The sequence below is a fragment of the Nothobranchius furzeri genome, chromosome 7 (genome assembly GCF_043380555.1).
Source record: "Nothobranchius furzeri strain GRZ-AD chromosome 7, NfurGRZ-RIMD1, whole genome shotgun sequence".
NCBI lineage: Eukaryota > Metazoa > Chordata > Actinopteri > Cyprinodontiformes > Nothobranchiidae > Nothobranchius > Nothobranchius furzeri.
In genome coordinates, this window is record NC_091747.1 from 66,022,905 (window position 1) to 66,050,830 (window position 27,926).

General features: G+C 45.3%; 2 protein-coding genes and 1 long non-coding RNA gene across 3 annotated transcripts in view; 1 reads left to right on the forward strand and 2 right to left on the reverse strand.

Annotated features, from left to right (window-relative positions):
- The window catches only part of kdm2aa (lysine (K)-specific demethylase 2Aa), a 50,206-nt gene extending 25,018 nt beyond the window's left edge, over positions 1-25,188 (reverse strand). The window contains exons 1-9 of the mRNA XM_054751906.2: positions 24,927-25,188; positions 17,886-18,024; positions 10,470-10,548; positions 10,316-10,362; positions 8,719-8,897; positions 8,537-8,643; positions 8,373-8,466; positions 2,433-2,586; positions 2,246-2,361 (exon numbers count right to left, since the gene is read on the reverse strand). Coding sequence (XP_054607881.2) covers positions 2,246-2,361; positions 2,433-2,586; positions 8,373-8,466; positions 8,537-8,643; positions 8,719-8,897; positions 10,316-10,362; positions 10,470-10,548; positions 17,886-18,024; positions 24,927-24,962 — 951 coding nt within the window. The 5' untranslated portion in view covers positions 24,963-25,188. The remainder of the gene's footprint in view (positions 1-2,245; positions 2,362-2,432; positions 2,587-8,372; positions 8,467-8,536; positions 8,644-8,718; positions 8,898-10,315; positions 10,363-10,469; positions 10,549-17,885; positions 18,025-24,926) is intronic.
- Positions 19,366-21,680, forward strand: LOC139070757 (uncharacterized). Its single transcript, XR_011521222.1, has 2 exons — positions 19,366-19,589; positions 21,430-21,680. It is a non-coding gene; the product is annotated as an uncharacterized lncRNA (long non-coding RNA).
- Positions 25,189-26,211: 1,023 nt separating the features above from the next.
- stx3a (syntaxin 3a) overlaps positions 26,212-27,926 on the reverse strand; it is a 38,687-nt gene continuing 36,972 nt past the window's right edge. The window contains exon 10 of the mRNA XM_015954555.3: positions 26,212-27,926. This exon is cut by the window's right edge and continues 2,057 nt beyond it. The gene's annotated coding sequence lies outside the window, so the exon portion shown is untranslated.

Genomic DNA, 27,926 nt, shown 5'->3' on the forward strand with positions numbered 1-27,926 from the left:
CACCTGTCTATAGCCTAAATCATTCTTGGTTTCCGTCTTCAGGACAGACGATGTTTCTCTTGCTAGTCACATGTCTGTGTCTGATCCTAAATGTGGCTGTGCTTCCTCCGCAGCCTCCTCTAATACGACCATATGAGCCTGGGTTCTCTTCAGGTGTCTCACTCCGGGTACTCCCAGATCTCTTGATGTCTAAGCATCACCTGCTGTTCCAGCCAGTTCAGTCTGGTGGTGCTGTGGCTTTCACTAGTGAGCGGGTTTTGCAGAGCCTTAACGACCATCTGCCTGCAGTGTTTTCTTTCCACAGACGAGTCTGAAGAAACCAGCAGGGGGCAGTATGACTCATGATCAGAGGGCCTCTCATTCTGACCTCAGTTTTGCTCCTAATTCTGGTCACACAAAAGTCACCTCTGGTCAACTGGTTAACAACCCTTCGCAGGAAAGGTCAGGTCCATACCTGACAACTAAACCACTCTCTCCGGTCGTGTATCTGATCAAGATCACCAAAAGTAACAAGGATCCCATCTATTTGTGGGTCCGCAAGAACAAAATCAAACCGCACAAAGGTTCCACTAATTTGGATGTTATTACAACCAATATAGCTGACTACCCAACTTGAATCGTGCCAACAGGGGCGTGAACTTCCGTCCGCTCTCGCTGGGTTCTCTGATTCAGGTCACGTAAGTTCTGATGAGTGTGTGTGTGTGTGTGTGTGTGTGTGGTGTGTGTGTGTGTGTGTGTGTGTGTGTGTGTGTGTGTGTGTGTGTGTGTGAATAGATTTCATGTCTAAACATATCATGCAGGCTTGGTTGATCTTGGTTGTGGTCAAGCTGTGGTTTTCCATACTTATATGATTTAAGTTCATAACAGTTCAAAGTGAGTAACCACTATCTGTTATGCTGATCCAAATTCCATTTTTCTTTATTTTTCCATTTCTAGTGATTTTGATAACTTTTGAAGTTAAATCTTTTTGATAACTGATTTCAGTTCATTTTTATGCTTCAGTTATTTACTAATGAGTAGTGATAGTCACATATAGGTTTAATTACTAACAACACTGATTTACATTTTAGTGTTTTGTCCTTTATTATTACCTACTTTAAGATGCATTCATTCATATAAGTTTCTGTTAGTACATTACAGCTGATTTCTTTATGATTTCTTTATGATATCTATTATGGTGTCTTTATTTGACTTTTACTAAGTTTACACCCTAAAACTGCGTTTTTAAGGAAAGCCTGCCTGCTTCCATTGATTTTAAACACCTGCTAGTTATCTGAAACCCTGGAAGGATAACCAAAGTAACCTTTTGACCTTAGATGAAGTTTTTCTACCATTTTAAAGAACAATAATGATGCACTTTAATTATATGTTTTGGTGGCGCCACTTTGACCGATCCAAGATGGCGGCACCACCGCTCATCAGCGCTTACCCCAAAATTCCGCTCCGCCCCCGCCTTCCGCAGCCGCTCGCTTCTGAACTCAATTTTACTGGTACCCGGTCTACAACGGCTCCGCTCCGGTGCGGAGACCTGAGGTGGGCAAACAAGCATGCGCGGGATTTTCAAGATCTTGCGATACAGTCCGAGCAATAAACGCGGAAGTTAGATCCAAACACCCGTTGTGTGGGAGAAGCATCGGCATGAACTGTTTAATCTGCCCATCATTTGTGTTGAGAGATCAGCAGTGTTTGGATCAACAAAGTGTGACTACTTTGATAGTGGAAACTGTATTTATGGCTTACTTTTGTGCATTTAAACTTCAGCCGCCATCGATAGTTGTTAAAAGTTGTTAAACCTGTGCGTATGAAACAAAAAACGCCTTTTGTTTATCGATTTATTGTGAAATAACGGAAGTTGTGCTTGCTCCTTTTCCTGTTGGGCGGTTGTGATTCCTGTCCCTTGACTGCGGAGCTGCTCCGGCGTCCGGCGAAAATAGAATCGATTCTATTTTTGCCGGACGCCGGAACAGAGGGCTGTGCCGCACTGCCGCAGCACGGCTGCAGTAGTGGAATTGCTCTGATTGACTACAACGGGACCGATTTTGCTGCGGAGGTCGTGTCGGAGCGGAGGTAGTGGAATTTGGGGGTTATAGGCAGTAGCGGTCACGCAGGGTCCATCGATGTCTATGGTACCCACAAACCTGGCCCTCTGTCAGGTCTGAGTTCTATGCTGTGCCCCCTAGAGGAACCCTCCGGTACTACGTCTGAGCAGCAGCAGGTGTGTGAACAGAGTGTGTGATGCACCTACCCTGGTCCTGTCCTCGATACTGCAGATGTTAAGTTGCATAGGGATGTTAAAGCTGTGCAGGAAGTTTCCTCCAAACACCATGGAGTCCACAGGGGTGTAGACCGCATGAATCCAACCTGAGCATTCAGAGAGCAGGATGATGAGTCGGGCAAGCATGCGGTGAGGAAACCTTAGGTTACAGGTGTACCTGACGGGATGATGAAGGTGCAGCCCTGCTTCAGTTCTATCCTTTGACAGTCAGAGGCTCGATCTCCAAGGAAGATGTCTCCCTGTTTACCTGACAGCACCCAGTTCTCATACAGCTCCAGGTTTGGATGGGTTGGTGGGATCAGCCAGAAGACCTTAAACACACACATGCTCTTTAGCATCACACATGGTTAACGTTAGCTGGAGGAGCAAACTCCCTAACCCTTTTCTGACCTTCATTATCCCAAAAGAGAGGACCATAAAACCACATCATCAGAGACATGGATTCCCTTCCATATTGCGCAGACAGCCATGAAGATTTGGAGCACCCCTGCTGCTCAGACAGCTGTCAGCAGACTTCTCTCCTAAGTTTAACACCTTGCAGGCTAGTACCCTGGCCCAAAAATGTCCCCCCAACTTCTTCTGTGGATCCTGGACTTTCTGACCAACAGAGGTCAACAACAGTGTTTCAGAACTGGCTCCCCCCAGGGCTGCATGCTCTCACCCCTGATCTTCATCCTGTACACAGATGACTGCAGATCCATGCAGCCCAACTGGTATCTTCACAGACCAGATCCCCAGGTCATGTCTGGAGCTGAACGTCAGCAAAACCAAGGAGACGGCCGTGACCTTCCCCAAAAAGCAGAGGGACCTGACCACAGCAGCCACCTCCATCATCCATGGGGAACTAGATGAGCTAGTGGAGGTGTTCAGATCCAACACTGGGGAGACACTCAGCAGGTGTCAGCAACGTCTTTACGTTCTGAGGAAACCCCTGGACTCAGCTAAGATATCCTAGAGACTCCTCAATAACCCGCTGGTTCCACTCTATCAGTCTCCTCTAGATCACTGGCTCTGCTGCACGGACTCTTGACCCCAGAAGTGGCTCCCTCTGGTGGTGGTATCTGCCTGACCCAAGATCTGTAGTAACTATTCTAGACATCTGAGGCTTTCCCTTTACAGCTGAGAGGGGGGAGGTATCGGGACTGGAGCTGAGCCCATTTCGGTGTAACGTGATGACGGAGCTATTCCACCGAAGGTTATTTACCCTCTCTCCTCAGATGTCTCTGACACAGAACTAATCTGCATGAGACTGCCCCAAGGTCATGCATTTGCTTCAAACACTTCTTATTTTCAGCTGAAGAGAAGAAAGAAGACAAACTCTTTCTATTTTTTAATAAAGCTAATCAAACAAAGTGTTAGTCAATAATAAGATGTGAACCAATCTGTGAAATGACAATGTTATGATTAGTAAGTTATAATAAGTAATATAACTTAAATGTTTCCACTAGACATACTGATTCACGTAAGGCTTAAAGTCACATGACACATTTATCTTTCTCATCCAATCAGAACCTTCCTTTCTGAAGCGTGGCATAGTCTCTGTGGTGTTTATAAATCTATCCAACTTTGATTCGACCATAAATCCAAACATCCAGATTAATAAAACCAGTCCCCACGCCATCTGAAGTCAGTTCACCGCACTCTAAGAGAAGTGTCGGACCGGCCACCCGGACTTCCTTTTAAGCAAAGAACCAACAAGCTGGATAAAATCTGTTGCACTTTACTAACCACGCAACGGTTCCTTTCAGAATAAAAGCTGAACTCACTGACCCTCCGGGTCCATCTGACGCTGTCAACCAACTGTCGCTTTTTACCTGGAGACAATCCAAAGACTAGTCTGTCGTACAGCTGATGCTGTTTCATCGGCTCCGGTACCGAAAGAGGGGTCCGAGGACCTGGCATTCTGGATCTGTACGGAGGTCTCATCAAGGATATGTGTGGAGCGACAACATGGCGTCTCATGTGTTTATGAAACTCCGATCATAGCTTAAGAGCAAAACATCACAGCATCACTCAGACTTGCTTCTCCGGATACGAGAGTTCTGATGACAGCATCACTCACACATACACCATCCATTTCACGTCTCATTCACACCAAGATCCCTTCATCACTCAGAGTTTAGTTAGTCTTGTTTAAAATTGTATAGAAATAAATCTTCTTAAACATTTTAAAGGTGACTGTCTTCTGGTGTCTCTCAGTTAATACGAAGTGTTACATAATCCCTGCAATAAAAGTTCCAATCTTCTGGTTGAAAGTACCCAAAGATCCATAAAATTGATTTAATATTTTCTATGGAATCTCACATCTTATGGTTCATTAAATAGATGTAAATTAAACCCTTGCATTGGTTATTTTCCTGTTTTCTCCCTTACACGGCTCTGCTACTACAGCCGATATTAAACGTCTGTCTCTCAGCACCGTGGGTGAGTGACAGAGAGAGAGGCTGATTCTCCAGCAGCAGAACAGGATTATGTAACGTGAGGAAATATGGGTTTTCTGTGCCAAAGGTCATTTGACTCAGCTGGGTCAAAGCTGGGTCGCTGAGAACTTTCACCCACAGATTGAGACCTTTTGCAGACATGAAGTCTGCAAGAGTCTGCTGGAAACCATAACATCTGCCACCTGCAGCTTTGTACAAGAAGATGGGTTCCCAGGAAATGTAGTCATAACAAGTCTTGAACTTCCTTTTCTCTATTTTAATGATAAAGATTAATCATTCTCATTTTGCTCATTATAAATGTGTTTTAATCAAATGAATGATTCTTATGCTTTGGGTAATTATAATGGATTAATGAATCCATACTTGATTAAATAATGTTTGAGGATGTTTGTTAACGACCTTCACACACACTCAAGCACACACACACTCAAACACACCCACACACAGATTCTCACAGTAAACTCCAAAACACATTTGCTGACGTACACGTTTTGCTTTGAGAAGAGAAAGGTTTTGGTAAGTTTCAGTTTTATGATTCAGTTCGTGTTGGACAACGAAAGAGAGAGGACCTGAAGAAACCAAAGGGGGGACAGAGCCGATCGGCTCATTTCTCTCCCCCCCCCCCCTCACGCTGTTCCTGTCAGCCAGACAGAATAGCTGAATCGCAACTTCTAATGCAGACTCATACCGAGTCTTTTGATTTCTGAGTGAACTAAACTTAACAAAACGCATCTGCAAACGTGTTTCCATCAACGTGTACCGAGGGCAACTCTGGACCGGGCTCGCAGGAGACCTACGTCTCCTCTGCCAGCCGCTGGTGTCACCTGGATGAACATCACCATCGCTGGTGTCACCTGGATGAACATCACCATCGCTGGTGTCACCTGGATGAACATCACCATCGCTGGTGTCACCTGGATGAACATCACCATCGCTGGTGTCACCTGGATGAACATCACCATCCTCTGGCGGCCCGGATCTAAAAGAGGGTCCGACTTTCAGTGAGGCAGAACACGGAAGTTAGCGTTTGATGCAGTTTTTCAATAAGACCTAAGTTTATCCAAACCATCACTTCACTCAGACACCTGTTTCTTCCTGAAGCAAAATCTGACACACACACGCATTCATCTCACCTCATGTTCAATCTTCACACATTCACCACAAGGTCCATTTGAGCAAGAACAGCATATCAACTGTTAAAGATTGTCCCACAAAGTTGCCAATGTTGATTGTTGTTTCATATGATTGTCATTTCAAAATCATTAGTTTAATTTGAAGAATTAAAACTTTTAACTTTCAAACTTGTTTCTTCATTGAACTGAAACACAGACCCACGGATATTATCGACAGTTTATCGATGAAAACAACCTTTGAGTCTTCTTAAAACTATACAATTTGTGATATTAATTTAATAAAATTAATATCACAAATTAATATGTAGAATGGTCCCTCTTTCATAAAAGAGCATAAACCATAACGCTACATTAATTGGCAGAGCCTAATTTAGGTTCACAACAATTACAACATCAAATGGATTCAGAAACTTGGGTTGGACAGGTTTATCACTCAGCCGATTAATCGGGCTGAATTTACCATTTCATCAGCCCATAACCCTCTTTACAAGACCCGATGTAAAGTCAGACACTTCTGCAGGCAGCCTGCCGCTTGGGGCACGGACCCCAATCCAAAACATCGGGAGTGTTTTCCTTCGAGTAAAAGCTAAGGCTTCTCCCTTGGTGTGTGAAAACCCTACAGGTGTGTATGTAGTGTGAAATAAAGTACAGTATGAAATAATACTTGGCTGAGTACACAAAAAAACAAGCCGTGTGTGTGTGTGTAATGTGGGCACACACACATTAATAAAATAATGTAGGGCTCCAAGTCTCCAAGAGCAGCACGGCTCATATCCGCCTGCGTTTAGCTCATAAAGGAGGACACGGCGGACTTTCTCTAACCTAAACGTTCATTCACACCAAACATCTAAAACCAAGTTTTAGGGAGCTTAGCATTGTGTGGAGCAGCAAAATGTACCCACAATGTGGAAATGCCCACACATGGTAACGTTAAGAAATGTCCAAATAAACCTATAAAACAGGTACACTCACACATTTTTGCTCTCTGATTGTCTGTTAGCTTACACACAGTCAGAACGTCTGGATTATAATCTACGAGTCGATCCAAACCGGCCACGGTACGGAACATTTCAGGCTGGGCCCTGAAGCAGGACGCTGTGCTACTTATGAGTCGATTTGGGGACACATCAAGTTCTGCAGTTAACATAGAGCTAGACAGGAAATCTCACACCCTATCAGTGTAAAACCTCCGGTAATTTTTCAAAATAAGACTATTGCAGAGATGCATTTCCTTATCTATGTAGATGAAGTCAATGCGTGTAACCCAACAGCTTATTTAGTCCCAGAATCATTGGAGAAGTGCAGCGGTGTGTTTCTCATGGCTTTAATCCAGGCAGCGATAGATGACAACAGCGATATCACACAGGATCCCCTTCTTCTACTTGGTTTAATGGCGGATGGCTTAAACAAACACTGAATGTGGAATAACCAAACTACACACGAGCAAGTCCGTTTTAAATAAAAGGCATCAGTGGTATTCATTACTTGTGGTATAGTCAGCATTTTTAAAATCTATTCAGGATTTATTTTTTCTTGTTGTTTATTCATTTTTCTTATTTTTATTCTCCTTTTTTCTCCTGTAATACGTGTCATCGCTGCTGTGACGTCTAGCTTTCCCCACTGAGGAACAATAAAGGGATTTTCTATTCTATTCATCTATCTGCAGCCTTTCCACTTCCTGTTTACTGCAGGTTAAATCTTTTCTCACGGGCCAACAACAAAATAAAATATCATTTTATCTTAAATGACAATGCAACATCTCACCTGTTAACTTTCATGTTTTGGAGCAGAAAAAGAGCATAAAAGCAACATATTTAAAGCTCAGTTTGCTCCACTGGTTTACTGTGATGCTCACCTGTTCCAGCCAGATACCTGCATCATGGGGTTGATCTGAGCTGAGGAGGAGACTCCTGTTGTTTTGTTCATCTTCATCATAATAATGACAACATTAGATGACAACAGGTGCTCACATAGGTTTGTGCTGATGAACATGTCTGAGCAGCTTGACCACGTTGTTGTGTGTCGGGGAGGAAACACGACCACAGAGCCGTGCTGGTTTGAGCGTGTCGCTGCTCGCTGGAGTTATATCAGCTCTGTCTGGACGTTAGTTGGAAAACTTTCTCTTTCAGTCGTGAACACATTACTGAGCGGCTAGAATCTCCGTTTCTGGGCTTCAGCTTCAGAAAACAGCTGAGTGAACTCGGCGCTGAGTGAGAGGAGTGTTTAGTTTGTCCGAGACAGCGGAGCTGCAGATACCGGCAGCAGACACTGGAAAAAACACAAAGGAGGGGGCACTTTGGCTCCGCGCTAACGCCACAAAGCATCATGGGAGTTGTAGTCTATGCTGTAAAATCGGCCAGTGGGTCAGTTTTAATATATTATTGATATTTATCTCGTGGGCCACATAAAAATGCTCCGTGGGCCTTGTGTCTGACACATGTGGAGTAAAGAGTAAACCGCCCCAATGTCTTTCTGTGCCGCTAATGCCTCTAGCGTTCATTCAACTAAGGCTCTTTGACCCACCTTGCTCCCTCTGAGAATGTGGTACCACACTGAGGTGCCTCCAAAGTCGATGTGGAAGTCTGTATAGCAGCCCTGAACACTCATAAGGCAGTACCTGTGGGAGACAGTGGACATGACAAACCTGACACACTTCCACATCCAGAGGAAAGAGGACAACACCTTACTTCTGCACTTTGGGGTATTGCATGTCAGTGATGGAGTTGGTGGAGTCTTTCTGCTTCTCCTTCAGATGACGAGGCCACATGTTGTCCACCCAGTCGATGAGATCCACCTACACCCAGAAAAGCAGAGGCAACAGTCACAACTCGGTCTTCTCCTGCATTAGTGGTTGTAACAAGGTCCGTACCGTGGCCGGTCTCTTCACTAAGCTCTCCAGCTTGGTGTGGCTGAACTCAAGACTGATGACATTATAGAGCTTCTCTCTCTGAGGGGGTGGTGTCTCATAGTAACGTGTCCACTGGGCCATGGACATCTCCGTCCCCTTCTGAGTGCTGACATCCATCACGTCTATCATGCGCCTGCTGCCTGCAAGGAAGGTACTAGTGTCAACATGCAAAGTCACACCGGACTTATTTTATTCTCCTTCTTCCAGGACTGATGGTGCTTTCACATCTGGGCCAGCACAGACCACTGGGGAGCTTATAAACGGTTCACATCTAGGTGGCCTTGGACTTGTCCATGCTCACCTGGTCGGTTTTTCAGCCCACATACCAAGGTGGTCTGCTTCAGGCTACACAGGTACAACTCACCCACTGAAACTGACTGGTCAGCTCAAATACTCGCCTACCGTCACGGGGAGCCTCCGAAAAAAAAAAAAAGAAGAAATAAAACCATCAAAGCGCCTCTCAAGATAAAAATCCCGAAACGCTTCACAAAAAACAATTAAGGTATAAAAAAGATTTTAAAAAATATTTAAAAACATGTTTAAAGAGAGAGAAATAAAACAGAAAATGTCATAAAATATAAAACTATAAGGAAAGGAGAGAGAAAATAAATAAAGAGGGAAATCAGTGGATCCCGGGAAAGGAGGAATAAGAGCAGAACAAGGAGAGGGAGGTGATGAAGGTCCCACCAAAGCCTGAACAGGTGAGTTTAAAGGAGACCACTGAGTCCACTGATCTCAGGCTCAGGGGGAGAGAGGTCCAGAGTCTGGGGGCCACAGCAGCAGATGATCTGTCACCTTTGACCTTTAGCCTGGTGCTGCACAACCAGTAGGCTTTGGTCACTGGACCTCAGGGACCTGCTGGGGGTGTAGGGACTAAGAAGATCACCAATGTAAGATGGTGCTTGTCCATGTAAGGCCCTATAGACCAGAACCAGGATCTTGAAATGAACCCTGAAGTTGACTGGCAGCCAGTGAAGCTGGAGGAGAAGCGGGGTGATGTGGGTGTGTTTGGAGGACTTGGTCAGAAGCCGAGCACAGGCGTTCTGAACCACCTGTAGACGGTTCAGGGAGGTTCTGCTCAGACACGTGAAAAGAGAGTTACAGTAGTCTAAGCGTGAGGAGATGAAGGTGTGGAGAACTGTCTCAAGTTCAGAGCGGGACAGAACGGGACTCAGCTTAGCAACGTTCCTGAGATGGAAGAAGGAAGAGCCAACAAGAGAACTGACATGAGAATCCAGGGTGAGAGCTGGGTCAAAGGTCACGCCAAGATTCCTGACAGAAGGTTTGGTGTGGGAAGCAAGCTGACCAAGAGAGTCTCTGACTTTGGGAACCAGCTTGTCTGGGACACAGATGAGGATCTCAGTCTTATCTTCATTCAGCTGAAGAAAGCTCCCACCACCCAGGTTTTGATAGAGTCTAAGCAGGTGTGTAACAGCTGCAGCTTAGACATCTCATGGGGCTTAAAGGAGACGTCAGATGTCAAAGCGCCATAAATGTTTCAGCCCTTTGGAAGAAGTGGTAGCATCCACCAACAAACACAAATAACAAAAGAACTTACCAACAAACATCTTCACATCATTCACAGTGAACTCTGGATCTGGCATCCTACAAACAAACATCAACACGACAGGGTTCAAACTCTGGCCTGGATATCATCAACTGAAAGGAAAAGCTACAGAACACAGGAACAGCTAGCTAAACGAAACGCTTACTTGATACCCAGCCCATTGAGACTTTCAAAGAGGATGGGATCCCTCAGACCATTTCTCTGGATAAACTCGTAGGAGAAGTCTGAAGAACACAAATGGAGGGTGAATGTGGTTTATAGCACACAGAAAAGCATAAAGCAGGATAACATTTCAGCCACTTCACTTCTATCCTGGAAACTTTTAGATGTTTAAGCAGAATGCCACCACTGCAGGTCTGCAAGAGAGGAAGCCAGTCTGCTGGTTACTGACTGATACGAACTTGTATGAGGATCAAATGCTTTTATTAACTCATTTGCTGCCAGCGTTTCTCACCGTTTTTACTGTTTTTTAACCCCAAAATTCCACTATCTCCGCTCCCGCTTTCCGCTGCCGCTCGTTTCCGAACTCAATTTTTACTGGTACCCGGTCTACAACGGCTCCGCTCCGGTGCGGAGACCTGAGGTGGGCAAACAGGCATGCGCAGGATTTTCGAGATCTTGCGATACAGTCCGAGCAATAAACGCGGAAGTTAGATCCAAACACCCGTTGTGTGGGAGAAGCATCGGCATGAACTGTTTAATCTGCCCATCATTTGTGTTGAGAGATCAGCAGTGTTTGGATCAACAAAGGGTGACTACTTTGATAGTGGAAACTGTATTTATGGCTTACTTTTGTGCATTTAAACTTCAGCCGCCATTGATAGTTGTTAAAAGTTGTTAAACCTGTGCATATGAAACAAAAAACGCCTTTTGTTTATCAATTGATTGTGAAATAACGGAAGTTGTGCTTGCTCCCTTTCCTGTTGGGCGGTTGTGATTTCTGTCCCTTGACTGCGGAGGTGCTCCGGCGTCCGGCAAAAATAGAATCGATCCTACTTTTGCCGGATGGCGGAACGGTGGGCGCCGCACGGCCACAATAGTGGAACAGCTCTGATTGACTAAACGGGACCGTTTTTGCTGCGGAGTTCGTACCGGAGCGGAGATAGTGGAGTTTTGGGGTAAGAGTCACAGAACGTTGCGCGCTAGGATGATGTCGACGAAAAAGCAACCAAAACAAAGCGGAGACTCACCTCTTACATCAGGAAGAACGCGCGTTTCAAGCTTTATCCGTTCTTTCATAATCCGTTGTTGAATTGTGATCGGCAGAAGCTTTTCCGGTTCGCACCACACTTTTTTTACAGCAGCGGCCCAAAACGATCTCCTGACACATGGATTTTCTGCTTCCTGATCACGTGACGTGACGTATGCAGGTGAAGATCGGCTTTAGAGCTGGGATGTTTGTTCTCTCGGCGCGGGGGCTCGTTCCGATGCCCAAACAGTAAAAAAAATGCAAATGGCGACTTTAGTCGTCATTAGCACTGAACGGTTGGATCTAAAATGACGACTTTAGTCATCAATGGCAGTGAATGAGTTAAAGGTAGACTATGGAACACTCTGGCAAACTCTAGTGTTCAGAGGTGGTATAGCACCAACAGGACTAATTTTCCATCAGTTGGCATGCTGGTTCACTGCTGACACGTTCCAGCAGCATGTTCAGAGACAAGTCGTACAGAACAAGGACTCATTTCTACTCTAAACTTTTTTACTGTTAGAACATCTTCTGGGCTCAGAATCAGCTGCTTGACTTGTCAAGTCCTCTATATTCCACAGTCCCAACCTCGCCTTGCTGAGCAGACTTTTTAGTGCAATGGTGCCCTCTAGTGGCTGGTAGATGTAAACAAAAACGCAGTGTCGTGCCGACAACATAAATTAGATTCTGTCTTAAATACAGCTTTTAAAGGAGAAACTGTACATTTACCTCTGAATACCCTATAGAGGTTTTATTTTTTTAAATATAACTTGTTATTCAAATGTTCCACATTCCAACTTTAACAAATATATTAAGTTCATTCAGAAGACTTGGTACGTCCACTGCTGGCCCCAACTAAATTTGTTCAAGGGTTGGAGTTTTTCCCAACAGACATTGAGGGCCAGGTGCTCTTCTAAAAAACGGTTAATTTATTAACTTATTACCATTTAAAGTCCCACTCTAATAATCTTTTTAGCACACTGAGTTGCGTTTACAGGGTATATACAGCAATCCTTAAGTAAAATTTACTACTTTTTAATACTTTTTTTACTACCTTAAGAATTTTTTTTAAACCATCACAACACTAAATTGCAAGTGTTAATCAGCGACCTATTTACACATATTTTAACATATATAACATACAAAAAGAATAGACTTAGAGACTCAATGATGTTGACAACGTATTGCACATATTTATTTTAATTAGAAAATAAGCCAGGCACTTCTTTTCAGCGGTTCAGACAGTTGACCACGGGGCCTGAAATGATGCAGAACGACCTCTGAATATGACGTCATCATTATGTGACCGGATATGCTAAAGTAGGGCTGCTCGATTATGGCAAAAACAATAATCACGATTATTGTGACTGAAATTGAGATCTCGATTATTTTTCAATTTATGTAGATTTTTTTTGTTGTTGTTTTTATTCAGTCATAAAACTGCTCAGGGCAAAAATAAACAAAGAGACAAGATGATCACTAAAAGAACTCCTGATTCCCAGTATAAAAAGACCAATATACTTATAGCAAATGACCCAAGGGCTATAGACCTTTGTTTAACTCATTTAAGTCTAACCAGTACAGACCCAAATACCAATATCTTGCAAATACGGACAACAAGAATTATACAGTGGCATTTATAACAAATAAATGCAAATAAATTGATGTTCACAAAATTTTGCATAACATTTATTTAGTCGTGTCAAGGTGCTGTAGGAGAGTGCACTAGCACCGTGTCCTCAGAGAGATTATTTATTATTTATCAGCGTGAGGAACTTATTTCTACCTTATTTATAAACTATTTATTTACAAGTTCATCAGTTAATGTAATAATTGTCCCAACCACAGCTGCACCCCCCACCCCCCAACCCAGTCTCACAGCAATCAGGGGCAAGCTGCACGTGTGTTTAGCACGCCGCACGCGCACATTTAGCCATTTTTATCGGCTCAGGAGTCCGCAGGTACGGTGTGTGTGTCACTCACTCTGGTTACTCCAACAGGGAGCCGGCTCTGAGAGCCGTTTCTTTAGCGACTGACACATCACTACATCATTCCCTTTCCTAATGTCCTGAAGAACGGTCCGGAGCGCAGGCGGAGTGTTTAGCTAACCTGCAGGAAATGTCGACGACAGTTATCCAGAAAGTAGCTAAGGGTTACCAGAGATGTTTCTGAGGTGTTCGCTAGGTACTTTTAGATTTAAAAAGAAGGGGGTCTGAAGCTGCTAGAAATAGCGTCAAAGTCGCTAAGTTAACTTGGCAACACTGGGAGGAGCGCTTCATTTGCAACTCAAGGCAGCGCAAGTGGGAGGAGCAAATAATCGGCTTGCTTTGTTTTTATAATCGTTCAAAACATTTCATTCGGAATACATTACTATGTCGATGTTCAGAATACGACATCTGATAGTCTGAAAAAATAATACCTAATTTGGAAAAAATAATACCTCTGAGACCAAATTTAACACTTTTAATGGCCTTAAATTTGACAATTTTTATCACTTTTTAATACTTTTTAAAACCCCGCGGACACCCTGGTTTATGTATGTTATGGAAATTTTAGATTTCATTACTTTAAGCCTATTAACAAATGTATTACCATATGCCTGAAGCACACACACACACACACACACACACACACACACACACACACACACACACACACACACACACACACACTGTCTCTTCCCGTCAAGACCTCTCTCCCATTCACACGCTCACCTCTTGTTCTTTCCTTATCTCAGGTTATAAAATAAACTTGCAAGCTGAACTCAGGGCAGTTGCCTCATTGCTCTGCCGCAAATTGTAATTTGGTTTACTGTCTGCTTTATTGTGTCTCTGCAGCACATTCTTACACCCAAAGCGTCAAATAATGACGTGTGTGACCAAGCGTCAAAATATGACAATTAGGGAGCCCCAGCGCGTCGGGAGAGGATGCGGATGTTGACTTTATATTTCATCATCAGGCTGACGCAGTGATAGCTTGCTCCTGATGTACTGTTGTGTCCCATTTTTTCTATTCTTTCCCTTTCTGCAGGTGTAGAAGCAGACTCTTGTTCATTATTGTTTATTTTTGTGGAACCCCACCCCCTTCCCCCCTCTCCCCACCTTTTGTCTCTTCCTTTCTCTTTCACCTCTGTCTCCGTGTCTGGTTGGAATTGCAAAGCATTCAAAAACAATAACAATAAAGTTTTAAGTATCAGGCGTGACATTAAAAGCAAACGCTTTGATGCTCCACCTGAGAGTAAATCTGTAAGGCTTGTCACCAGCATTCAGACATCAATTCTGTTTGCTTCACAGCCAGACAGGACACAGGGAAAAAAAAAGAAAAAAAAAAAGAAGGAATACTTTGAGGAGCTCCTCAATCCCACCTATGCGCATTCCAAGGAGGAGCCAGAGCCGGGAGACCTGGGGATGGACGGTCCAATCTCTGGGGCAGAAGTTGCTGAGGTAGTCAAACAACTACACAGCGGCGGAGCCCCGGGGGCGGATGAGATTCGTCATGAGTATCTCAAGGCTATGGATGTTGTAGGGCTGTCGTGGTTTACACGTCTCTGCAACATTGCGTGGTCATCGGGGGCAGTTCCTGTGGAGTGGCAGACCGGGGTGGTGGTCCCCATCTTTAAGAAGGGTGACCTGAGGGTGTGTTCCAACTATAGGGGGATCACACTCCTCAGCCTCCCTGGAAAGGTCTACTCCAAGGTACTGGAGAGGAGGGTCCGAGCAATAGTTGAATCTCAGATTGAGGAGGAGCAATGTGGTTTTCGTCCTGGCCGTGGAACTGTGGACCAGCTCTATACCCTTGCAAGGGTGATGGAGGGGGCATGGGAGTTTGCCCAACCAATCCACATGTGCTTTGTGGATTTGGAGAAGGCTTATGACCGTGTCCCCGGGGGCACCCTGTGGGGGACGCTCCAGGAGTATGGGGTGGGTGGCTTTCTGTTAAGGGCCATTCAGTCCCTTTACCAGAGGAGCGTGAGTTTGGTCCGCATAGCCGGTAGTAAGTCGGACCTGTTCCCGGTGAGGGTTGGACTTCGCCAGGGCTGCCCTTTGTCACCGGTTCTGTTCATTACCTTTATGGACAGAATTTCTAGGCGCAGCCGTGGAGTGTGTCAAGTTTGGTGGCAGGAGAATCTCGTCTCTGCTTTTTGCGGATGATGTGGTCCTCCTACCTTCATCCAGCTCTGACCTTCAGCTCTTGCTGGGTAGGTTCGCGGCCGAATGTGAAGCGGCTGGGATGAGGATCAGCACCTCCAAATCTGAGACCATGGTTCTCGACCGGGAAAAGGTGGCTTGCCACCTCCGGGTCGGGGGAGAGGTCCTACCTCACGTGGAGGAGTTTAAGTATCTCGGGGTCTTGTTCACAAGTGAGGGTAGGAGGGATCGGGAGATCGACAGGCGGATTGGTTCGGCGTCTGCAGTGATGCGGACGCTGAGCCGATCTGTAGTACTGAAGAGGGAGCTGAGCCAGAAAGCCAGGCTCTTGATTTACCAGTCGACCCAGGTAGGGCTGGGCGATATGGACCAAAACTTATATCTCGATATCTTTAAGCTGAATTCCGATATACGATATATATCTCGATATTTTTCCTCCTGTAAACTGTTGACAAGTTAACTCAGTTCAAGCTCTTGAGAAATTATATACATAAATCAGTAGGTTAATGTATTGATTCTTGTCAAACTTTAACCGTAGTGCCTATTCTCTACCAGTCTGAGCTTTAGTAACACAGGTACAGCTGTCTGCTAACACACACACACACACACACACACACACTTGAGAGCCAGAGGTGTATCAAATGTCCCACAGGCACTTTTTAATTATATATTTATAATTCATGTAAAATTATTTAAATTTCATAGAGGTGGCCCATATTGTATAAGTCTTGTCCAGAGAAAAAAAATCCATCATGTTAAGCTAAATGTACGATGATTTAATTGCATCTACTGAAGATCACATGGGTCATGCACCATGGAGTTATTAGTTATTAGAAAAACTAGTTATTAACTAGTTGTTAGTTATTAGTTAGCAGTGTTGGCTCATGTCAGCGATTATACTGTAATGATTCAGAGTCTCTGGTTGCTCTTTTATGAGTGTTATTTTCGGGCTACTGTCGCCATAACCCACACCTTACAAACTCAACTTTTTCATCGGAATCACTCGTAACGGAGTATTTACTAGCATAGCAAACCAGAGCGGAAAAAAAACGGAACCGGAACAACATTGCTCACCCGTTGAGTTCGCCTTCAAAATAAAACGGTAACCCTATAGTTTACTATTCAAACCCTTACAATATGTTTCAGGTCATTTGGCCACTCCGGCTTTCCGTAGCCGTTTCCTCATTACACAGGGGAGGGAGGGGTTTGGCTCGTCTCTCCGCACAAGCAGGATGGAAAACAGAACTCCGTTGGCGTTGAACGTCCCCAAATAATTAAAAATCAGGACACCAAATGCAAAGTTTAGAGCAGCACATTTATCCAGAGGCTCTCAGACTGAGCAAACTAGTGAGAATACACGTAATAACCACTTAGAGACGGAGCAACATGTCGCTAGCATAGCGGCTAATCGCTAGCATAGCAGTTTGGCCAGTTATATCGATATAAAGTCATCTTATATCTTGTTTAGAAATTATACCGATATTTAAAGAATATCGATATATCGCCCAGCCCTAGACCCAGGACATGTTGGAGAGGTTACATCTCCAATCTGGTCCGGGAATGCCTTGGGGTCCTGGAGCTCCCTAGTTGGGATGCTGCCACCGCGACCCGGATAAGCGGAGGAAGACGACGACGACGATGATCTACGTCCCAATCCTCACCTATGGTCATAAGCTTTGGGTAATGACAGAAAGAACGAAATTGCAAATACAAGCGGCCAAAATGAGTTTCCTCCGTAGGGTGGCCGAGCTACGCCTTAGTTCGGACATTCAGGAGGGACTCGGAGTAGAACCGCTGCTCCTCCGGATCAAAAGGAGTCAGTTGAGGTGGTTTGGGCATCTGGTCAGGATGCCTCCTGGGCCTGGTCTGGAGGTTGGTGTGGAATTTATTCTAAAACTCTCCTAGTGTCTTTTAAAGCACTGCATGGGATAGCTCCATCTTATTTAACCACTCTGTTACAACCACATATCTGGACAGGGATGCTCCATTCGGAGGATATTCTGCTGCTCTCTATGCCCAGATCACACCTAAAGATGAGGAGACGGGGCTTTCTCTGTGGCAGGTCCGAGGGTCTGGAATGAGCTACTGTTGTCTACCACTCCAGTGATTTGGCTGAAGACGTGTTTGTATGACCTGGTGGTTAGTTTGTAAGGTGCTATATAAATAAAGACTGAGTCAGGTTTAAGAGTTTAAAGTAGTTTCTGGTCATCCTGTGGTTGCCTACCTTTCCCCTCCATACGGAGGATTCGGTTCGAGCTAAACCGCTCGCTGATCACTTTTTCCTCCAGGTTAAACATCCTCCTTCCATCGATCTCCTCATCAGAGATGCCATCGTCATGGTAACGTCTTCGGGTACCAGCTCGCTGTAGGGATGCAAAAGAAGGTAATAAGTAGGTGTGTGATTAAAACTGCAGAGTAAGCTACGTTGTGGTCATGGGTGGCGCCAGGTGGTAGCTAGATTGGGCTAAGCAACGGCTTAGCAACCCCAACTCTTAAACGCCCCCCGACGGCCCGGAGAGTAGCGCGACCAGACTCTGTCCCGCACCTTTGACCGTCTCTTGTTTCGTGTTTAAGTCTTGCATAAACAGTGTAGAGAAAGTTGTGGCTGGCATCAAACCAGGAGGCGGGACATAAACGCAGGTCCGTAGCGTGTGGAGCGTTCCCGAACCATCAAAACGAATGAGTTGAACAACACTTGTGTCTGCACCGAGTCTCTGTGATGTTTCTGAATCATTTCTCCATGTCACGGTGAGGAGTCTGATGTGAAATGGTGCAGAAAATCCGAGACTCGCATAAAACATGTTGGTCAAAAGCAGGTGTCCCACTCATTAGACAGGTTCATGCTATAACCCAAAGCTTATAACCCAGAGGTGCTGGGCTGTGGCTAAACCCTGTTACAGCACATTACAGAGATGCTGAGAGGATGAACAGAAGCCTAGACTTGGTCTCAGAATTTTGACAAATGACATATTTAAGTCAGTGACGTTTTCATCTCTTAAATATTTAGAGATTTGTCATCATTTTAGAATAAATACCATTTTATTTCTACAGTTGGAAGAAAATGGTTATTTATTTCAACGGGATGTTGATATTAGTGGAACATTAATCAAAAATAAACAAATGGATCTGAAAATATTACTGGTACTTTTACTATTCTGTTGTGGAAATTCAGTTGAAATGTTATAAGAAAACTCTGATAAACTGGTTAGACCTGCACATTTTTACTGAATCTGACTTGGATTTAAAAAAAGACTTGACTGTGTGATTACAGCTAAAGTTACTCGGAGCCACCGTAGAAGCGTTGACCTGGAACTGTAAGATAGTAGGAAAGCTTTAATTCAGATAGATGCAACATATCTAATAGAGCTGAAACAACTAATCGATTTAATCGATTATAATCGATTATTAAAATAGTTAACAACTTTTTTAGTCATCGATTAGTTGTTTAATAATCATATTTTACTGCATAAAGTCTATTTTTACCACAATCTGACATCGATTACAAGCTGTTAAATTTGCCGCCAGTGTGTGGCAGTAATGAGGCACTGATCTACCAGTGGAGCCGTAGAAGAAGAAATGAGCCAATGAGTGCCCTCGGTTTTCATGACGTATCACGTTACTGACGCTCATCTTGCTGTGAGAGATGGCGGAACAAGAGGAAATACGGAAGAAAAATAGAAGCGACAAAACTGAAGAGAAACCGAGTAGGACCTGAGAAACCCCGGACAAAAACCTCACGAGTATGGGAGCACTTCACTCTAGATGCCTTGTAAAGACGGGTGACCTGCAAAATATGCAAAAACCATCTAGCATGGCACGGAAGCACGACGTCCCTAAGTGAACATTTGAGACGAAAGCATGTGGGGGCTGATGCAGCAGAGGAAGAGCACCGCGGTCAAGTGAGCCGTCATTTGGAAGAGCCAGCCCGGTAAGTAACAGAAAATAAACAAGCTAACGCAGATCAAATTTGGGAGCTGAGTTCGTTATAGTGGATGTTAAACATGTTTTTTTTGCCGCGTCAGTCTACGGTGTTCTACTTCTGATTGACTAGATGCAATCGTGAATCTCCTCCGTGTTGTGAATCATGCGCTTGCCAAATTCAGCACGTCTGTTTATAAGAATGTTCTCGTTAAGAGAAAAACGGCACAAACCCATAACTATGTTCCTCATTCAAAAAAGGACAACTCCACGGAGAAAAATATACAGACGAGCTGTGTCCAGTAGGGCTGTCGCGGTAACCGCAAAAATGAAATATCGCGATATGAAGAAGCCCACCGCGCTGCATCATGGGCCACCGCGATTACTGAACTTGGTTCAACTCAATGATGCATGTTGAGAAGGATGGCTGCACTGGTATCAAAACGAAACGTTACTTCGCTCCTGTGGGAGCGCTTTGGTTTTCAGTACGTCAGCTGCTGCGCAGCCAGAGTCCTTGGCCGAGACAGAGCTGCCACCAGCGGCAAAAAATAAATAAATAATAAACGCTCGGAGACCTGCTGAAGTCCCGGACAAGCACTGCTTCTGCAACCGTCCCGAAGAGAGTTTGAGCCGAGCTGGAGCTCACTCGCTACCTGCAGGTGGAATGCATCCACCCTAAAGAACCCCCCTGACATGGTGGAGTAACAACCGGGAGAGATTCCCTTTGCTCGCCAGAGTCGCACGCAAGTTGAGTTCGGAAGCGAGCGGGGCCGGACCGGAGCGGAGGGGAGCGGAGGTAGTGGAATTTGGGGTAAGTGCAACGAGCGCACCTCCGAGAGGGTTTTCAGTGTTGCTGCAAATGTTGCCACCCCTCTCAGATCCTCTCTCAAACCGTATATGGTTAACATGCTGGTTTTCCTTGTATGTAACAAGGACGTGACCGAGCTATAAATCACCGTCATTCGTGTGTGTGAAAGTGAAAGTGAAATGATAGTGCGCCCGCCCCCCGGCGCGCGCGCGCCCGGTACATGTAATTTTTTATGCTTGTTTCTAAACAACTAAACAAAATGGGGACTTGTTTCTTATTTGTTAGATGCTGCAGCCAAATTTGCATTTAAAAGTTTAACCTTCTCCTGAATTTTGTTGTTTTTAAGTTCAGTCGGACTCCGACTGTCGGAGAAACGAACGTTACTGCGATCTGTGTTGTTACTGCCCTTTGATCTGCATTCAGTAAAGCGTTATAAAAGAAGGCACGGCAATTTTTAACCTTTTTTAAATGTGTAAACATTATGTTTAGATAGTACTGCAATAAAAAAAAGGACTGCAATAATATCGCATACCGCAATATTAAGCCACCCTGAATCACCGCAGGGGGAATTCCTCAACCGGGACAGCCCTAGTGTCCAGGTGAATATAACGCGGCATAGTTGTACGCTTTCAATTTTTAAATACAGGAGAAATTCAGAAAAAGTCTTTTTTTTTTACTATTAAAAGGCTGTTTTACTGTCTAACGCTGTAAAACGTCTCACAACACATTTTTATCATGTTTCTTAAACAGTATTACACAAAATAAACATTTTTCACATTTCTCTAGCTAATTTAAACACTCCCGATTCAGTAAAAACCTCATGAGCTTCTTACTTAGAGCTTTTTAATAGTAAAAAAAATTTGACTTTTTTTCTGAATATCTCCTGTTGTGGGCTATTTTGTAGAACGTAACCCTCAAAATTAATGATCACTGTATATTGTTAATTAATTCAAATAATATAATATTAATTTAGTGTTGTAGTGTGTGTGCTGCTTTATTTTATATGTGTACTTATTTCAGTCTATTTGTGTTTCTTATGCAGAAAAAAAGAAGCAAGGATGGACAACTACATGGGGAACAAGACACTCACCCCCCAGCAATTCATACCACTTACAAACTCTATTCTAAACATGCTGGTAAAAGACATGAGGCCACTATCCATGGTGGAAGGAGCAGGCTTCCAGCTAATGCTAAAAAATTATTCTGGACTGATATTTTGCACTGTTTAGCTCATTTTATACTGCTGACTGTGTTCATGTGCAATAAAATAGATTGCAGTCAACTGCACAATTCTCTTATGTTTTTTTTTCTTAACTGAAATGCATCCATCACTTGTATAGGTTAAATAGCTAAACAATAACAAACCGATTAATCGATTAATCGAAAAAAATAATCGACAGATTAATCGATTATGAAAATAATCGTTAGTTGCAGCCCTAATATCTAATAACAATAATTACATATATATCTAACAGTGACACTGAAAGGCAGGATCAAATGTTCACCTATACTTCAGTTTGTTGCACTGGACTTTCATCTTGTCCCACCCGCGCCGCCGGGGCGCAGCAACCCCAAATACTGGCCGAGCAACTGCTGCTAAAAAATCCTGGAGCTGCCCATGGTTGTATTCAACACCTGTAGAGACGTGTCGCTCTGAGAACCTGTAGGTGCATCTCTACCACTGACCTGGGCCCCATTCCTCCTCGTCGGCTCTTGGACCAGCTGGGCAGTACTCAGCTTTACCTTCACCCACAGAGCCCAGCCTCTAGTCAGCCTCTAGTCAGTAGAGCAGGATCAGCTAGCTTTCACCCACAGAGTCTAGCCTCTAGTCAGTACAGCAGGGTCAGTTAGCCCTCACCCACAGAGCCTAGCCTCTAGTCAGCCTCTAGTCAGTAGAGCAGGATCAGCTAGCTTTCACCCACAGAGTCTAGCCTCTAGTCAGTACAGCAGGGTCAGTTAGCCCTCACCCACAGAGCCTAGCCTCTAGTCAGCCTCTAGTCAGTAGAGCAGGATCAGCTAGCTTTCACCCACAGAGTCTAGACTCTAGTCAGCCTCTAGTCAGTACAGCAGGGTCAGCTAGCCTTCACCCACAGAGCCTAGCCTCTAGTCAGCCTCTAGTCAGTACAGCAGGGTCAGTTAGCCCTCACCCACAGAGCCCAGCCTCTAGTCAGCCTCTAGTCAGTAGAGCAGGATCAGCTAGCTTTCACCCACAGAGTCTAGCCTCTAGTCAGTACAGCAGGGTCAGTTAGCCCTCACCCACAGAGCCTAGCCTCTAGTCAGCCTCTAGTCAGTAGAGCAGGATCAGCTAGCTTTCACCCACAGAGTCTAGACTCTAGTCAGCCTCTAGTCAGTACAGCAGGGTCAGCTAGCCTTCACCCACAGAGCCTAGCCTCTAGTCAGCCTCTAGTCAGTACAGCAGGGTCAGTTAGCCCTCACCCACAGAGCCTAGCCTCTAGTCAGCCTCTAGTCAGTAGAGCAGGATCAGCTAGCTTTCACCCACAGAGTCTAGCCTCTAGTCAGTACAGCAGGGTCAGTTAGCCCTCACCCACAGAGCCTAGCCTCTAGTCAGCCTCTAGTCAGTACAGCAGGGTCAGTTAGCCCTCACCCACAGAGTCTAGCCTCTAGTCAGCCTCTAGTCAGTACAGCAGGGTCAGTTAGCCCTCACCCACAGAGCCTAGCCTCTAGTCAGTACAGCAGGGTCAGTTAGCCCTCACCCACAGAGTCTAGCCTCTAGTCAGCCTCTAGTCAGTACAGCAGGGTCAGTTAGCCCTCACCCACAGAGCCTAGCCTCTAGTCAGCCTCTAGTCAGTAGAGCAGGATCAGCTAGCTTTCACCCACAGAGTCTAGCCTCTAGTCAGCCTCTAGTCAGTAGAGCAGGGTCAGCTAGCCTTCACCCACAGAGTCTAGCCTCTAGTCAGTACAGCAGGGTCAGTTAGCCCTCACCCACAGAGCCTAGCCTCTAGTCAGCCTCTAGTCAGTACAGCAGGGTCAGTTAGCCCTCACCCACAGAGTCTAGCCTCTAGTCAGCCTCTAGTCAGTAGAGCAGGGTCAGCTAGCCTTCACCCACAGAGTCTAGCCTCTAGTCAGCCTCTAGTCAGTACAGCAGGGTCAGTTAGCCCTCACCCACAGAGTCTAGCCTCTAGTCAGTAGAGCAGGGTCAGCTAGCCTTCACCCACAGAGTCTAGCCTCTAGTCAGTACAGCAGGGTCAGTTAGCCTTCACCCACAGAGTCTAGCCTCTAGTCAGTACAGCAGGGTCAGTTAGCCCTCACCCACAGAGTCTAGCCTCTAGTCAGTAGAGCAGGGTCAGTTAGCCTTCACCCACAGAGTCTAGCCTCTAGTCAGCCTCTAGTCAGTACAGCAGGGTCAGTTAGCCCTCACCCACAGAGTCTAGCCTCTAGTCAGTAGAGCAGGGTCAGCTAGCTTTCACCCACAGAGTCTAGCCTCTAGTCAGCCTCTAGTCAGTACAGCAGGGTCAGTTAGCCCTCACCCACAGAGTCTAGCCTCTAGTCAGTACAGCAGGGTCAGTTAGCCCTCACCCACAGAGTCTAGCCTCTAGTCAGTACAGCAGGGTCAGTTAGCCCTCACCCACAGAGTCTAGCCTCTAGTCAGCCTCTAGTCAGTACAGCAGGGTCAGCTAGCTTTCACCCACAGAGCCTAGCCTCTAGTCAGCCTCTAGTCAGTACAGCAGGGTCAGTTAGCCCTCACCCACAGAGTCTAGCCTCTAGTCAGTACAGCAGGGTCAGTTAGCCCTCACCCACAGAGCCTAGCCTCTAGTCAGCCTCTAGTGAGTACAGCAGGGTCAGTTAGCCCTCACCCACAGAGTCTAGCCTCTAGTCAGCCTCTAGTCAGTACAGCAGGGTCAGTTAGCCCTCACCCACAGAGTCTAGCCTCTAGTCAGTACAGCAGGGTCAGTTAGCCCTCACCCACAGAGTCTAGCCTCTAGTCAGTAGAGCAGGGTCAGTTAGCCCTCACCCACAGAGTCTAGCCTCTAGTCAGCCTCTAGTCAGTACAGCAGGGTCAGTTAGCCCTCACCCACAGAGTCTAGCCTCTAGTCAGCCTCTAGTCAGTACAGCAGGGTCAGTTAGCCCTCACCCACAGAGTCTAGCCTCTAGTCAGCCTCTAGTCAGTACAGCAGGGTCAGTTAGCCCTCACCCACAGAGTCTAGCCTCTAGTCAGTACAGCAGGGTCAGTTAGCCCTCACCCACAGAGTCTAGCCTCTAGTCAGTAGAGCAGGGTCAGTTAGCCTTCACCCACAGAGTCTAGCCTCTAGTCAGTACAGCAGGGTCAGTTAGCCTTCACCCACAGAGTCTAGCCTCTAGTCAGCCTCTAGTCAGTACAGCAGGGTCAGTTAGCATTCACCCACAGAGTCTAGCCTCTAGTCAGTACAGCAGGGTCAGTTAGCCTTCACCCACAGAGTCTAGCCTCTAGTCAGCCTCTAGTCAGTATAGCAGGGTCAGTTAGCCTTCACCCACAGAGTCTAGCCTCTAGTCAGTAGAGCAGGGTCAGCTAGCAGCAACACAGCATCAGACAGCACTCACCAGCCTCTTGCTGTACGACGGCTTTGAATCCTCCATCTGGGAGATGTTCCACCGGAGGCAGCGCGCAAACAGACTACCACATAGAAACGGCGCACAACCCGATGCGCCAAAAGCACGCGGGTAAGCGCGGTGGATCCGACTCGGTGCAAACGAGAATCTAGCTTCAACACCGTTACTAGGTCGGGCCCAAACTAGTGGTTATCGCTCCTCTAGTTCAGACATCGATTCCGCGACTTCACGAGTCAACCGCTGCGAAACTAGCGGCTTCTTGTCAATACCGGAAGACCACCGGAAGCCGCCTCGTTTGTTCTTGGCAACGGCACGCAGTGTGCATTACCGCCACCTACTGGCTGAGGTGGTGGAGTGTGGACCGGGAGACGTGATTTGGAATTCTAGGATGTCCAAGGAAGGTCCCGCCTTTCTCACCTCTGATTGGCTGGAAGGGCTCTCCTACATTGGCTATTTCACCGTTTTCACGCGCTGAGCGTTTTTACAGCCAGATCTTGAGGAGGTGTTTTTTGAGGAAAATGGGAACTCATCGCTATAATAAACGTCCTTTCTTGTTTTGCAACATACTAGTTTCAGCTTCTTTCATAAAAGAACCTGAAAAATGTCAAACGTGAACTTGTAATAAATCTTGCTGCCATGGACGTAATTTTCACTTTAGAAGTGGAGGGGACAGGGGGAGGGGGGGGGGGGGGGGTCTTTACAGTATTACAGAAGATGAGGTCACTCCTGAGAAACCACACGGGCACAGAAGTTGTCTTGGATGACATTCTGATCTACGGTACGAACAAAGAGCACGACCGGAACCTACAGGCTGTGATGGACACAATAAAGGCTTCTGGACTAAAACTAAAGAAGGACAAATGTCAGGTCAGGAAAAGGGTTAGGGTTAGGGTTAGGAAGAGGCTTTCAGAAAGGTGAAAGGCATCCTCAGCTCCAATGCTGGCAAACTAAAATGCGACAAAGCCGACGGTGGTGAGCAAGTAGGCATGGCCTGGGTGGAGCTCTCTACCAGGAACACAGCGCTGGACTACGACCAGTCGCCTTTTGTTCCAAGACACTGACAGAGACTTAGCATCGATACTCCCAGATAGAAAAAGGAGTGCCTCGCTGGTGTGTGGGTGTGCCAGCTCTTCGGGAGGTACCTACAAGGCATGGACAGGTTTGTGCTGGAGACCAACCACAAACCCCTGGTTCCTCTCTGAATAATGTTTTTACATGTTTGTTTACAATTTAGACTGAAAAGTTTCACATAAAAATACACAAAAAGGAACAAAACCAGAATAAAAAGAATGTTTTATTTTCATTTTTGTCACATTCCATATGAATCTATAGAGCTAGTACACATTTTAGAAGCAATACAGTTAAAACAGTAAAAATTAGAATCTGGTGCAGAAGTAATCCAGCTGAGACTGAGGGACCATCTAAAGGCTCAGGAACCCTCTGCAGGTGTTTCATCATCATCATCATCAAGGCTCCTGCGAAGGGTCGGCTGTCGTCCAGTCCAGAGTGTGAGCCTACCAGATGAACCAGTTGTTTCCAGTGCTGGCGGTTTTGTGCCAGCTGCTCCGCATTCGCTACGGCAACTTGGAGGTTTCACACAACAGCTGATTAGAGTGTGAAAATTAAACTTTTTAACAATATTCTGATTGTCTGAGATTTTGGATGTGGGCTTTTTTATCAGCTGTATGCCATATTCATCACATTTATACATTTATACCAGATAAAGACTGAAACATCTGGATTTGCATGGAATGAGTCTGTCTCATGGGTTAATTTCACCTTTTGGGTTAGATTAGTGACATAAAATAACTTTTGCACCAGATTCTGGTTTTTCCAGTTTCCTCTGTAATTATTTTATCCATTTTAGATTAAAAAAGCTAAAAAGGTTTAAAACTACAATCCTAACAAAAAAGAAACACTAAAATAAGTTGAGAACTAACTGGAAAATGAATCCACAACCATTGCATGACAGCTTGTGCATGATATTAATACTAATAGTTAATAAGTGTTGGCACAGTGTGGCTCCACATCATTACACACCTGATACCACAGTGAGATATGGGAGGTGTCTAATGAGCGTGTCTCGCGCTCAACGTTGGAGAGTTGGCAGCCCTTAGGATTTTGTCCTATTTCCTGACATGTGGACATCTCTCCTTTGATTGGCTAACAGCAACACAACTTTATCACTGACTGTTTACTCTGCAACCTTGATGTTTTACCTCCATCAATAACATAAGCCCGAGGAGTTCTGCCGTTGGTGGATTTGCTAATGCTATCAGTTAGCTTCTACTAGCTTAGGCATGGACGCTGGACGCTAAACCAACAACAGCCTCCCCCGTCGTGAGTCCAGAGGGGTGAGTCCATGAATGTTAGTGACAGTGTGACATAGATCTGTCACGATTTTCTAATCCTAGAGTTTCACCGTCTGTTTTCTATCAGAAGCTACTGCAGGAGATAGGTGTAGGAGACTATTTTCCATCAGAAGCTGATGAAGGAGATAGGTGTAGGAGACTATTTTCCATCAGAAGCTGATGAAGGAGATAGGTGTAGGAGCCTATTTTCCATCAGAAGCAGATGAAGGAGATAGGTGTAGGAGATTATTTTCTATCAGAAGCTGATGAAGGAGATAGGTGTAGGAGACTATTTTCCATCAGAAGCTGATGAAGGAGATAGGTGTAGGAGATTATTTTCTATCAGAAGCTGATGAAGGAGATAGGTGTAGGAGACTATTTTCCATCAGAAGCTGATGAAGGAGATAGGTGTAGGAGATTATTTTCTATCAGAAGCTGATGAAGGAGATAGGTGTAGGAGACTATTTTCCATCAGAAGCAGATGAAGGAGATAGGTGTAGGAGATTATTTTCTATCAGAAGCTGATGAAGGAGATAGGTGTAGGAGACTATTTTCCATCAGAAGCAGATGAAGGAGATAGGTGTAGGAGATTATTTTCTATCAGAAGCTGATGAAGGAGATAGGTGTAGGAGACTATTTT